The sequence below is a fragment of the Oncorhynchus gorbuscha genome, linkage group LG10 (assembly GCF_021184085.1).
Source record: "Oncorhynchus gorbuscha isolate QuinsamMale2020 ecotype Even-year linkage group LG10, OgorEven_v1.0, whole genome shotgun sequence".
Taxonomy (NCBI): Eukaryota; Metazoa; Chordata; class Actinopteri; order Salmoniformes; family Salmonidae; genus Oncorhynchus; species Oncorhynchus gorbuscha.
Window position 1 is genome coordinate 67,858,232 of NC_060182.1, and position 14,016 is coordinate 67,872,247.

The window sequence follows — 14,016 nt, forward strand, 5'->3', positions numbered from 1 at the left end:
ACCAATCTCTTCCACATTTAACCCCGGGGAGCAGTTGTTGTGAGGTGGGTTAACTGCCTTACTCAAGGGCAGAATGGCAGATTTTTTTCCACCTTGCTACTAACCTTTGGGTTACTGTCCCAACACTCTAACCACTAGGCTACCTGCCGCCCAGGGATATATCTAAAGCATAGATGCGTTTTCAACTCTCAGAGATGATAATTGGAAAGATCGGTACACTGAGGTAAGGAGAAAGAGGTGGAGTCAGTATTTGACAAGCTCCCTACAACACATCCCAAGAGCGGGCAGAACCTCATTGCTAACACAGAGGTGCATTGTGGGTTGTGCAGCTGGAGCCAGGTGAGGAGCGGTTGTCAGGTGAGCCCCACACTGGGCACAACCATGGTCCTGTGGTGAGGAGCAGTGCTGCTGGCCAGACAAACAGACTGAGCCCTGGCTGTCAACATCTGCTCCAGAGACTGTACCATCTGGGTCTGGCCCAAAGGAGCTTCTCCTCCAGCTCTAACCAGCTGCAGATCGAGCCAGACAGACATGGACCTAAGCAATCCTGTGGAGGTACAGAAACAGGGCCAAGTCCAACCACTGTCATTAGGTTTATTCATCATTTGTTTCAGACGCTCGCCTCATGAGTTATTTTTTTCTTAAGTACTTCACTCAGCACAAGCTTGACTTGCTAATGCTTTGGATCTATGAAGCATATTAGAGAAGATAAATGTTCTGTAACGACTGAAAAAAAGACAAGTTGGCACAAATTGTTAAGACATTTTATATAAATTTGAAAGAAACTGTAAAAAGTGTACAACGGTTATACTATTTGTTTACTAAAGCTGGTGTCCTCAGTTTCCGGAATGGGAAAGGGCAGGTACAAAAAAATAAAGGTATTAAAGGCATTTCCCCATTTTTAGGGGGTGACAGCAAAGGGTGCACAGGAGGGGGCACAGCGCACAAGAATAAGTAACAATCCAATCAAGGAATTGAGGTGAAAATAAAAATGCTTTTACATTCAATAACATTAACTTCATAGTTATCAGTCCTCTGGAAACACTGCAGTTTCCCCAAAAAGCATATCCAAGATTCTCAGTTTATCTACAGCAATCTGTATAGAGGGTTTAATTACTCAAACAAGCCTTTAATAGTTCACACCTTTCAGAATTGACTAAAGTGTAACAAGTACAAATAAGTGTACAAATACATGTTTTGGGGCAGGAAATGGCATATCATTGGCACAGTCACTCGTTTTCTATAAATAACTCAGAACCATGTACCCTGATCCCTACCTATAGAGATCAAAGCAGACTCAACTTGTTTTCCCCTGAACCACAGCCCAGCTTGTTTATGGAGTAAGTCCTGAAGGACTGTATGTTGTTACAGTGACCTCATTGAGGCTGTAGTGAATACACTGGGAGGAAAACACCCAATACTGTGGAAGAGGAAAAAACCCAGAGACAGAAGATTCCCTGATTGGGCAGAAAGGATCAGTACCTGACTGGCCAGTTCAGAAAGAAACAGCCAAGAGTGTTTGAAACACAGCATTCAGACAGGAAGGCATCATGATCCAAGCACATAGTCCAGAGAGATTAGAGTAACTGTCTTTTCAAATGGGACAACAGCAAAAGGATATCCAATTGACCGTGTAGACACAGTTCTGAGATTCAGTGAAGGCAAGCTTGAACACATTTACATTGTATGCCTGCTCCCACAATCAGTTCTTTAAGTGTCTGCCATTGTATTGCACAATTTGTCATTAGCCTGATAATGGAGCGGAGCGCTCTGACAGAGGTCAATAGACCAGGTCATTCTCCCTTTGTTCTAGAATGTTTTGGGGCTCTAACATATATATATAACAATGATCTTTTGAGGAATGGAAGTCCTATGAGAATCAACCATGTTCTACAGTTAGGTATGCAGAATTATACATTTTATTGATTAGGTACATTCAAATGGCAGAACAACAGGTTTCAAAGTGTTGGTCAAATAATGATTAGTGTAATGTGAAAGTCCTGATAACAATATCTAAATATGATTAAACCTCCCACTACATGGAAAATTAAGTCATTGGTCATATTTTGTTGTTGCTGTTGGTCCACAATATGTCTTTGCCTTAAACAAAGAACATCAAATAGACATTTACATTTTACATGGCTAATTCCCATACAATCCTTATGGTCCCGTAAAATGTTCACTTGGTGAATAATGTGTGACAAATATAACAGGTGCTGACAGAAGCAAGGCAAATAGAAGTTTAGGAAAGTGTAGCCTGACCATTCTACATTGATATACCACATTGCTGCATTGCCACCCTTTTCCTATAAAGTGTGGTTTTATGAACATCAAGCCTGTCTGACTCAACTCATCAAGACAAGCAACACTGTAGTGTTATCTCTCACCATTAGAAAAGTCTTAAGAAGCCACAGAAACAACCAGTTTTTCATTTGTGTAGTATGAAGTATTTCCCCCTATAATTACCAAACTTGCAGATAGCAAATGCCTGTTCAACAATACTATATGCGACACTGGATGTTTAAAAAAAAAAAAGGATGGGGCGAATGTAGTTGGATGTGCAGTCTGGTAGGGTGAGGGGAAATGTTGGGACCAGAGGAATGAGAGGGGATGTTTAGGCTGTCCCACTCGCAGAGTAGGAGAACTGTGGGAAGTGGGGCCTCCGTTCGCTGTCAAACGACTCCATGCTGTCTTCTGGAATACATAAAAAGTGGGAAGGAAAGAGTGGGATGGCACAGAGAGAACTCAATTAGTGTATAACTTTAATCTGATCATCACATTTGTTTAATTCAATTTGTTCTTTTTCATCTCAGTGACGACAAAAAGCATGATGATTTAGTCCTAATACATAATGTACCTAGAACTAGCACATGGTGCAGTTCGGCACACATTGCTAGTGCTCTAGCACCACCATTTTGAGTAACACAGTGAACTATGGAATAACAGATGTTACACACACTTTCCAGAAGAGGGCACAAATCCCCCAGAGGAATTGAATAAGCTCTATGTAATTTGACCTCGCATTAATTGCACTGGGATAGGGAACATGAACCTTCCCCATTCTCAGTTCAATACTCACCTTTGAGAGTGCAATCTATACCTCTAAATGATGTTCAAACTTTTATTTCTTTCTCTCGTGGGATTTAATTCCTTGACTACTACAGTACAGATAGATATACAGTATCATCTACATCAAGGGCTATTTGCACGTGGAACTCTTACGGAGTGCACCTTTTAAAATGGTTGTTCAATTAATAGGTTTAAATCTACTGGGAGTACCCAAAACTTACATGTCCTAGGCAGTCTGATAGTAAGCAAAGATAGGACTGCATTTAAAGTAGAAACAAGGGGCATTCTCTCATAAGCCTGACAACAAGAGAAAGAATATTACAGTCCTCGATCAACATTCTATCTAAAACTAAACCATGTAGATCAGCTTGGGCTTTTCGTTTGGGACACTGAAATTCTGTAAACCCACCTCAAAATAAACAATTACCTTTGGAGCCATAATAAAAACAATTTAAAGTTCAGTTTAAAATCAACATTTTCAGAAGATCTCTGAAGAGTGGGATAGAAATGTCTGAGATTCTGAAACTCGGTAAGTGGTTGTCGTATTCTCAACAGTAATGACATTCTGAACCATGTGTGTCCCCAGTTTATTCTTACTGAGTCAGACTATGATCATCACAATTTAAACAAAAGCATTCCGGTCCAGTGAATCAGTGAAAAACATTAGAATGATGATCGTCTATTTGGGCTTGTAATTCTGTTCTCTGTGATGCGAGTCTGGTGTGTGTCTCCTGTAACGATACAGTGGCAGTGGGTGAGGTAGTACCTTGTCCGGGCGGTGTAATAGTGATGGTCTGTGCTGTGAACTCCTCGTCAAAATACCGCGTGTCTGTTTCGGAGGTAACCTGTGGCTTAAAAGGCGGGACCAGCTGTGAGAGAAGAGAGGACATCATGGAGCACATTGGCACATCTGTCCTGTCAGAGAGTGTAGACATTTGCAGGCCTGGTCAAATCTATTGGTTGTTCTCTGAAGTAATGGAAAGTGTTACACCGATTTACCTTCTTCTCATAAACATCTTGCCATTCAATCCCAGCAAAGAATTTGTGCTGCATGATCTCTTTAGCATCATTCTGTCCACCACCTAACCTGGAAGACACAGGGACCAAATGGACAGGAGTAACTAGAGGCCTTTTTGGTTGGAATGAGAAGGGAGGAGAGGCCTACTTACCGCTGCTTGGGGTCCTTTTTGAGCAGGCCTGAGAGCAGGGACCTGCCCTCAGGGCCCAGGGTGCGTGGGAAACGGATGTCTTCCATGAGGATGAGCTCAAACAGCTTCTCGTGGTCCTGGTTGTAGAAGGGCAGCCTACCACACATCATCTCGTACATGACCACGCCCAGACCCCACCAGTCCACCGCCCGGCCATAGTCATTGTCCTCCAGAACCTAGACAACACAGGACAACCACAACTCAATAGAATACAGCTTTACTAATACCACTATGGACAATTACACAATCATACCTGGAAGCATACAAGGACAGGACAATACTAGGGCTCGCAGGAGTTCAAATGTACGGTCAGCCCTATGACGGCATCAAAAGAGACACACATACTATACATTCTTGGTTTAGATCTCTGAAACCTATCTATAAGCTAAGTGGATGGACATTAGGTGAGTAGTGAGGTCAGCAGCTCTCCAGGCTGTATAAAGAACCCTAAGGCCAGTGCCCCCCCCCCAGTCTGTGCTTTCTGACCAGCCACAGCAAGCACCAACTCACATCTCACAATAGGAGCAGGGATAGAATTTCCCCAAGAGCCCTGCATATTTAATCACCAGAGGTCTGCAGTACACACCAACATCCCGAATGCACTGTATATCCAACCACACCACACCACAGCTCATAGTCATTTAGATGGAGGCTCACACACCATGGAAGATGACATGTTCACACGTTCTAATCAAGCTTCAGCTTTGTGCTGACCAACTGGGGTAGCCTGTTGAACGTCAGTACACTCTTCCATTTGTTACTATACAAGGCCTTCTGGGATGTGTCGTTGGGTCAACAGTACCGGAAGGATGTTGTAAGTGAAATCAAGTCACTGAGAACAGCTGTTCTTTAAAACATCAAAAGGTTATACGAGGTGAGATAGACCGGTCCAGGAATAGATTCATAGGTAAGGGGGCAGCCTAATATAATTAAATATGGACATGAAGGTACACAGACCCAGAAAGAGGAGGCAGGCAGAACAGATGGACGGACGTGGCCGTAAATAGAACAAAACCGGAGTGTGTTTTGTGGGTGGCGCGGCGTGTGTGTGTGTCTGAGGGGCACGCTGCTTGGCGCTGCGGTTAGGGGCGAGGAGGCCTCGGCGGGCAGGGGTAACCTGAAGCCGGCACGGTGCTAGGATTACTGGACCGTCTCTATTTCCAGCGCTGCTGTCGTGCGATTCACACCGCGAGACAGCTGGGTCTGCAGCTGCCCCATATACAGTACGTAGGAGAGCGCCACAGCTGTGAAGCTGCCAGGACCACAGGAGCCAAGCTCATCCCTCACAAGTAACCAGGGCTGCCTGGACCGACTCTGTTACACTGGCCCCAAGGACAGCACAGTGCAGAGTGGAGTGAGGGGAAGAGAAATATCCTCCACTTGATACTACTCTCCATCTTACTCTGGCCCTTTTTCTCCCTCTAAACACAAACACAGCTACCGTCCCTCTCTCAAACACATCACTAGCTCACATTATATGTGATTCCCTTCCCTCTCCTTAACTTCCTTGTTCATAACTTCCCCAATTCAACTTCAGTCATTACTGTTCCAATGTTTCTATAAAACGACCCAATTTCACAGTGCCTTAAGTGAAACTGGTTCCATGGGTGTTCTCTAGAGGAAGGTTTACAGTGCTGGGCTCCTGGCCTGTGGAATATTCCCAGACGTTACAAGATTCCTATGCAGCACACACAACAAGGTCATTGTTTACTGCAGAACAACCTGTAACACTGCCTGGCCCTGGCTCCATAGAGACGCTCTGCGGCGACCCTGTCTCCACGGAAACGCCCCCTGATGTCTCCGCTGCTGGAGTCTAGCAGAGCTGGGGCTGTTATAGGGTAGAATGTTAGTGTGTACAGAATGGCAGATGAAGAGCTGGGGCTGTTATAGGGTAGAATGTTACTGTGTACAGAATGGCAGATGAAGAGCTGGGGCTGTTATAGGGTAGAATGTTACTGTGTACAGAATAACAGATGAAGAGCTGGGGCTGTTATAGGGTAGAATGTTACGGTGTATAGAATGACAGATGAAGAGCTGGGGCTGTTATAGGGTAGAATGTTACTGTGTACAGAATGGCAGATGAAGAGCTGGGGCTGTTATAGGGTAGAATGTTACTGTGTACAGAATGGCAGATGAAGAGCTGGGGCTGTTATAGAGTAGAATGTTACGGTGTATAGAATGACAGATGAAGAGCTGGGGCTGTTATAGGGTAGAATGTTACTGTGTACAGAATGACAGAGGAAGAGCTGGGGCTGTTATAGGGTAGAATGTTACTGTGTACAGAATGACAGAGGAAGAGCTGGGGCTGTTATAGGGTAGAATGTTACTGTGTACAGAATAACAGATGAAGAGCTGGGGCTGTTATAGGGTAGAATGTTACTGTGTATAGAATGACAGAGGAAGAGCTGGGGGTGAATAAAACATGAAATTATATGAACACATTATGGTCATCCCTTTTTTTTATCATGTGCCTTTTGCTGGCCCTAGTGTGAGTGGGGGACATTATGATGAAATAGTCATTCATGCGCTGGTTGGTTTTTGTGATGATAGCTACTGTAGACTATGCCCTAGATCAGGACGGTCCTCGAAGAGAGATGAAGATGTCAGGTGAAAGCTCCATGGGAGAATGTTACTGAGGAGAAGTGAAGTAAGGACAACGTGCGTGGCCCTGGCTTTTCCCAGGTCAGGATAGGCATCCTGAACAGGGGTGTTCAGACTGTTGGGGCTTTTTAAAGCAAGCCTTAAGACTTATCTTTATTGGCTGGCCTACCCTTCATCCTATATTTTGATTGTTGCTTTTATGATATGGTTATATATATATATAAATTTGTGTTCTTTAAAAAAAAACATTTTTCCATTTTAACTTTAATTTTATGCACTTTGAGATTCATCTTGCTTAATGAAAAGCGCTTTACAAATGTAATGAATTGTTATTATTATCATCATCATCATCATCATCCCGGGCAGCGGTGGGCTAGAAGCAGCTGCAGCCAATGGGGACTTTTACCAGGGGTGGAAGCTCACGTTTCCTGAGGCACTGCCAACCCCCCCCCCCACAGCAAATTCCAAATGGCGGCTAAAAACAACGAGCCGGCAACTGTGTCAACATGGACACCCTTCTCCCGGAGAAAGAAATCCTACGGCAAGAGGGCTATCACACACACAATGCCCTATCGCGTTACATACACACCACTCAAACACACGTCACACCTGCACGCAATGGGGAGCAGCCACACCCCTGTCCTCTCAACCAACAAATATGGGCACACCCTGCCCTGCCCTTGTCACACTGCAGACTCATTAGCTCCGTGTCTTATACTGAAGATTAGACAAGCATTTAGGAACAGCTGTCCCAAAGCCACTCTTCCACATAGCTTGTATGCCTTAACAATATGCCCGACAACATACATTTATGATGTTGTGTGTAGTGGGATATATTCTCTGCGCCACAGTTCCTCTCTTCAAACAGTATTTAGTCTGTTAATCCTTTCAGGTACTTAGCAATTATGTGACTTTATTCTGTTCAGTTGATTTCAACTCAAAGTTGATACAGTGTACTAACAAGAACATGTCAAAAGTGTGTGAAACATCAGGTCTTTTCACAACGTCAAATTCTAAACATCTGAAGAGGAAGAAGGCCACATGGTTTGTGCTCCAAAGGCTACATCTTTATTGACTCAAAATGATAAGATTTAATGACCCCCATATTGGTGATTATACACAGTGAGAATACACTACCTCTGGGGCCAGGTACTCTGGCGTCCCACAGAAGGTCTTCATGGTGGCCCCGTCTGTGATCCCCTCCTTACACAGTCCAAAGTCAGTGATTTGTATGTGTCCGTCTTTGTCCAGCATCAGATTTTCCAGCTGAGGGGAGGAGACAGAATGAGACAGGAAGTATCCACATCAGCAGGGAGAGTGCCTATGTGAGGGTGTGTGATTGAGGCCCAGCTGATTTGGCTTCAGCTCAGAGGAATGAGTTAGCGATGCATTGCCTTTTAATATCAGTGTCCTCTCAGTAAACGTCACCTGGCATCTGTAACTCACACGTGACCAGTAGCACCAGGCCAGAGTCAGCACATCCTCCAATACTGCTACCATGGCATTTTCAGGAGAACCTTAGCAGGTTGGAAGCCTGCCTCATAAACCCATGGGAAGATCACAGGGAGGGGGGAACGAGGAGGGAGGGGGGCTATGCTGACCTGGCTGGTATAGTTTCATCAGCTGGAAGAAACAGGGCTACAGATGCCTGCCTCCCCTCCCTCCTAAAAAACAGTCATATACTACCTCTGGGCTTACGCTATGAACACAGTTCACTGAGTTTTTGTACTGGCCTCTTGCTTCTGGTAGGAACAAATTGCAGCTTTACAGAATAAGTTTGATGCCGGGGTAAAAGATGACTCAATACTCTTACACACTTTCCAAAATACAAAATGTCTAATTGTTGCCCATTTACATTAATGGTGAAAATAAAATAAAAATAAACGAGTGGAACAACTGTCCAGTCGGATATGTGGGTTATTCTTCTCCTCCTGTCATAAGAGGAGGTCTGGGCCTAAGTTTCCAGCTGCAGTGAGGCCTGAATCAGGGGGAGGTAGATCGATGCGCCCCTGGCGGACACTATTTATATCCCGGTCGGGGACTGACTGTGTTCCAACACCTACCTTCAGGTCTCTGTAGACCACGTTCCTCTCAGCATGCAGGTAGTCCAGCGCTGACACTATCTCCGCGCCATAGAACCGAGCCCGCTCCTCAGAAAACACCCGGTCCCGGGACAGGTGGAAGAACAGCTAGATGAGGGAGGAAGCGAGGGAAGGAGGGAGAGAGGGAGAGGAGACATAGGGAACAGGGTGAGCGTACACAGAAGGAGGGGTGGGAGGCGTTATTGGCTATTACTAGCTAAATTGGATCTTGTGTGTCAGGTGTTATTGACAGTTTAAAAAGCTTACCTCTCCGCCGTTCGCATACTCCATGACGAAACACAACCGGTCATGAGTCTGGAAGGAGTATTTCAGGCCCTGGAGATATACACTAATAACTTTAACTGCAATCAATGAAAAAATAAGCTTGCAAGTTCTCCAAAAGAAACCCAAGTCTTTGTTGATGTGATATCTGCCTTTGGGATATTACTGTTGTGTGCCAACTGCCCATTCACCACAGTGGGATGAACACAAGCTGCATGTGTTACCACTTAACGTGGAAGAGTTTGACATTGTGAGCCATCACAGACTTTGAGAAAGGTGGTTAACTGACAATGAAAGGTCTGGTGTCCTCAATAGAGGCCAAGTCTATTGCTGTGTTTGTAAACAAATGCTCAAACTCTCCTAGCACAGATTCAGCATCTCCCCCTGCATGGAAGCTCCCAGGCTGAAGTGGAGTGGCTCCTCAGAGTCTTTGTGGCCAGAGGAGAGTTTGGGTTAAGTGTATGGAATGGATGGAGGGGTCTCTCACCGTCAAGAACGGATGCTTGGAATTCTGGAGCACTCGGTTTTCTGTGAGTGTGTGTGCCACTTCATCCTGAAAGAGATCACAAAGAGTGTTTGTGCAACTCCCACAATGGATGCCGTTTAGGTATCCATGATCGCCCCCATGCTCTCTCTCTCGCACTCATGCTTCCTGTAACGGTCAGTGGCCTGTACTCACTTTCGCTACGATTACTTCCTTCTTCAGGATTTTCATGGCATAGTAGCGTCCTGTGGCCTTCTCCTTCACCAGGATCACTTTGCCAAAAGTGCCTTTTCCTAGGAGTTTGAGGTATTCAAAGTCGTGCATAGTCTATGAGCGAGGGGAGAAAAAGAGCCACCGGATTACAAAACAGCAGCTATAACAAACTAGTCAAAACATATAATCCCACTGACAACACGGAAGCATTACAGGTCCTTCTGTAGCTCAGTTGGTAGAGCATGGCGCTTGTAACGCCAGGGTAGTGGGTTCGATCCCCGGGACCACCCATACGTAGAATGTATGCATACATGACTGTAAGTCGCTTTGGATAAAAGCGTCTGCTAAATGGCATATATATATATATATATTAGATCATCCACTCCGCAATTTCCACTCTTCTAAAGGTGGGACTATATGCTGCAGTGGCTAATTTAACCTCTGACCCCCAGGGCTGGTGAGAATGTTGAAAACGGTTGTGTGGGGGGGACATCCAATCTGGTGCCCTTAGACCTTGTTTTCATGAGTTAACAGTACATGTGTGGTGATGAAACAGAGTGGACACACTATGTGGTGCTAAGCCTCCCAGGGCTGATGTCAGGGAGCCGTGTGAGTTGGGGTGAGGCAGGAAGGGCCGTGAGGAGCGGGGTGAGGCAGGAAGGGCGTGAGGAGCGGGGTGAGGCAGGAAGGGCCGTGAGGAGCGGGGTGAGGCAGGAAGGGCCGTGAGGAGCGGGGTGAGGCAGGAAGGGCCGTGAGGAGCGGGGTGAGGCAGGAAGGGCCGTGAGGAGCGGGGTGAGGCAGGAAGGGCCGTGAGGAGCGGGGTGAGGCAGGAAGGGCAGTGAGGAGCGGGGTGAGGCAGGAAGGGCAGTGAGGAGTGGGGTGAGGCAGGAAGGGCCGTGAGGAGCGGGGTGAGGCAGGAAGGGCCGTGAGGTGCGGGGTGAGGCAGGAAGGGCCGTGAGGGAGCGGGGTGAGGCAGGAAGGGCCGTGAGGAGCGGGGTGAGGCAGGAAGGGCCGTGAGGAGCGGGGTGAGGCAGGAAGGGCCGTGAGGAGCGGGGTGAGGCAGGAAGGGCCGTGAGGAGCGGGGTGAGGCAGGAAGGGCCGTGAGGAGCGGGGTGAGGCAGGAAGGGCCGTGAGGAGCGGGGTGAGGCAGGAAGGGCCGTGAGGAGCTGGGTGAGGCAGGAAAGGCCGTGAGTAGGGCAGGGACGCACCACTTTGAGTCTGGGTTTGGTCAGGTACATTTCCATGTCCATTGGGTCTGGGGAGGAGTCCATCATCTCCTCCTCCTCTTTCTGTAGACTGTCTGCTACGGCCTCAATGGCCTTCGTCCATTCTTCCCTGAGAGAATGAGAAAGGCGACGAGTTAGAGAGGAAAAGAGGGAGAGAGAGTGGAAGGGAAATTACAACACCTCATTTAACATGAGGTAATGCAGCCCAATCATGTAAGCTTGCCTCTCCTCGGGGGTCTCCACGTGGAAGGTGCGCTCGATAACAGTGGTCCACTGCAGGCAGCGGATGATGAATGTGTTGGGCTTGGGCCTCTCCGTCTTCATCAGCTGGCATTCTGGCCACATCCAGGGTGAGACGGCGCAGGAGGAGAGAGAGACCCGCAGTTACAGCCATTTATCTTTATCACCACCCTAACAGACACTGCAGGGACTGCCACCATACACAGGGAACTGAACAGGTGCACTATGGGTGAAGGGGGAAGCCCTGATCACAGATCTCTTCATACTGAATATTTTAACCTCAAGATTTGGTCATTACATGGGACTGTGACATGGACAATGTGAAATAAGCAGACGTTTTAATCAATTCCAGAGAATGTCAAAGATATAATATGGGTCACAGACGACATTCACTTCAAAATAATTTGCTTGAATCAAAGTTAGAATTCTAAGAGAGCAGCCAGTTTCCCAGTGCAGCTCTTTCACATAGTCAACATACTGTGTGTGCCAAAAGGAGACATGGAGGAGTTTGTCAGGATGTCTGTTAGATGGAGGATATGGGGCTGGGCCACCACTGAGCTCCAGCAGGGCCCTGTCAGTGTGGCTGTGTAGCCCAGACCCAACACCCCCCATCAGCAGCACCACACGGCCCCTCTGTGGGTCTACTGCAGGTCTGCTCAGTGACTCTCCCTCCCCGTACTGCTGATTGAGACAGTGCTACAGAGCAGCGCACAGATAAATAATTGAAATCAGCCAGTTAATAACTACTATAACTCAAGAGTGTCAGGAGGAAACGTTTTGTTTAACAAACAGTATGATGTCTAATTACTCTGTTCAATCATCTGCAGAGCCTGTCCCACTAACTTTCTGCCATCTAGGGTTGCTCTGCTTTACAGAGTCACAGCAGAGCAGTCTCTTAGACAAGACTGGAATTCACACATAGCCAGGGAGAATACACCAGGCTGTTTCTTTCAATTGTGCCAATTAAAGGTAAGACATTGGCATAGGAGCTACTGAACAGAATATAACATGTTTCTATGGGTGATGAAGCAATATACACCGAGTACACCAAACATTAGGAACATGAATGAATGGCACACATACACAATCCATGTCTCAATTGTCTCAAGGCTTAAAAATCCTTCTTTAACCTGTCTCCTCATCTACAATGATTGAAGTGGATTTAACAAGTGATATCAATAAGAAATCATATCTTTCACCTGGTCAGTAGTCTACCGTACATCATGGAAAGAACAGGTGTTCTTAATGTTTTGCATTCTCAGTGTAAAGCGCTATATGAACTTAAAATGGGTGAGGTAATGTAGATAGTGAGGTAATGTAGATAGTAGTCTTGAAAGTGTAGATACTCACGTGCTACTGAGAAGTTATTTAAAGGGGTCTCAAGTGCCTCAACATGTTGTGGTCGTTCCTTGTAGCCTATGAATGTACCATCAGTCTTGAGTAGAAAATACCTGGGCCTCCAGGTCTTAATGTACTCTCCTGCAAAGAGAGATGGACAAAATGGATGCGCATAATTGGTGTCTATAATACAATGTGCTGGTTTTACAAGATTCAATTTTTTTAGGATCCCATTAGCTGACGCCATGACGACAGCTATATTCTTCATGTTGATTGGTCTATGACAATTTAGCTGTGTGGTTTGATTTATGATGCACAAAGTTATTCTTTTCAAGGCGCCACCCTTATTTCAGTGGTGTGACCCATTTCCTGTGATCTAATTACCATGCCGTTCACTAAAATTACCATCTTTTTACCCATTTTCCACTATAGTAGGACAAAGCACGGACAAATGGCTGTTTTAGCCAGAGTCAGGACCCTTGCCTCGGCCTCTTGTGTCCCATACAGAGCTCCCAAAGGGATCCATCCCTTCCCCACCACTTCAATACAACACACCCACAGACTAATCTCTCAAAGGCAACAAAACTCAATTTATTCTGTGGATGGTTCAGGAAACGTTGTGCCAGATGTTCCCAAAACCGGAGAAAAAAACCCGCTTACGCACCATAAAAAAGGCAGTGGCTCACATCGGAGAGGGGCTTGAATATTTATATAGGAAAAGTGTAATTTATTTTTAATTATGGGAGCCGGGTATTAACCCCATGCAGTGCCTGAGCAAGCTGTCCTTAATTGCCCCATTTCCTCTGATACAGAAGTCTGGGGGAGGTGGAGATCAGTCAATGCCAGCGTCATGCTCCTCTTCTCCGCGAGCCTTGCCTGGCACAGTTAGGCCACAGGCTCCAGTCTGAGGAAACTGATCCCAGACCTGTCTGTGACGAGGCACAGACCGGGAATCCCTCTAACACGGTACCTAAATGACCTCTAGTCCACTCATCACAACTCATATAAACTCATCTTAGTGAGAAGAGGCCATGTCTATCCACATCACTAAGTGGATAGTACACCATATTCTAAAAGTCTCACCTCAAAGTGATTGTTAAACTGTCCGACTAGGAGAATGCCACCTGAGGGGATCGCTCAGATTCACTCAAACACCAACCATTACAGCATTAACACACACACAGAGTGTAAAACACCTGCTTTACTGCAACCTGCGAGGTGGCGGCACAATTCACAGCACTAGAGAAAACATCTGCCTCAGAGCACTGTATACT

The 14,016-nt window shown here is 46.1% G+C and overlaps 1 protein-coding gene across 1 annotated transcript in view; it reads right to left on the reverse strand.

The window, feature by feature from the left end:
* Positions 1 to 750: 750 nt before the first annotated feature.
* Positions 751 to 14,016, reverse strand: part of LOC124046412 (RAC-alpha serine/threonine-protein kinase-like) — a 43,692-nt gene continuing 30,426 nt past the window's right edge. Inside the window, exons 3-14 of the mRNA XM_046366757.1 lie at positions 12,755 to 12,883; positions 11,388 to 11,499; positions 11,147 to 11,273; positions 9,921 to 10,052; positions 9,729 to 9,794; positions 9,227 to 9,295; positions 8,942 to 9,067; positions 8,016 to 8,144; positions 4,239 to 4,453; positions 4,069 to 4,156; positions 3,836 to 3,938; positions 751 to 2,694 (exon numbers count right to left, since the gene is read on the reverse strand). Coding sequence (XP_046222713.1) covers positions 2,615 to 2,694; positions 3,836 to 3,938; positions 4,069 to 4,156; positions 4,239 to 4,453; positions 8,016 to 8,144; positions 8,942 to 9,067; positions 9,227 to 9,295; positions 9,729 to 9,794; positions 9,921 to 10,052; positions 11,147 to 11,273; positions 11,388 to 11,499; positions 12,755 to 12,883 — 1,376 coding nt within the window. The 3' untranslated portion in view covers positions 751 to 2,614. The remainder of the gene's footprint in view (positions 2,695 to 3,835; positions 3,939 to 4,068; positions 4,157 to 4,238; positions 4,454 to 8,015; positions 8,145 to 8,941; positions 9,068 to 9,226; positions 9,296 to 9,728; positions 9,795 to 9,920; positions 10,053 to 11,146; positions 11,274 to 11,387; positions 11,500 to 12,754; positions 12,884 to 14,016) is intronic.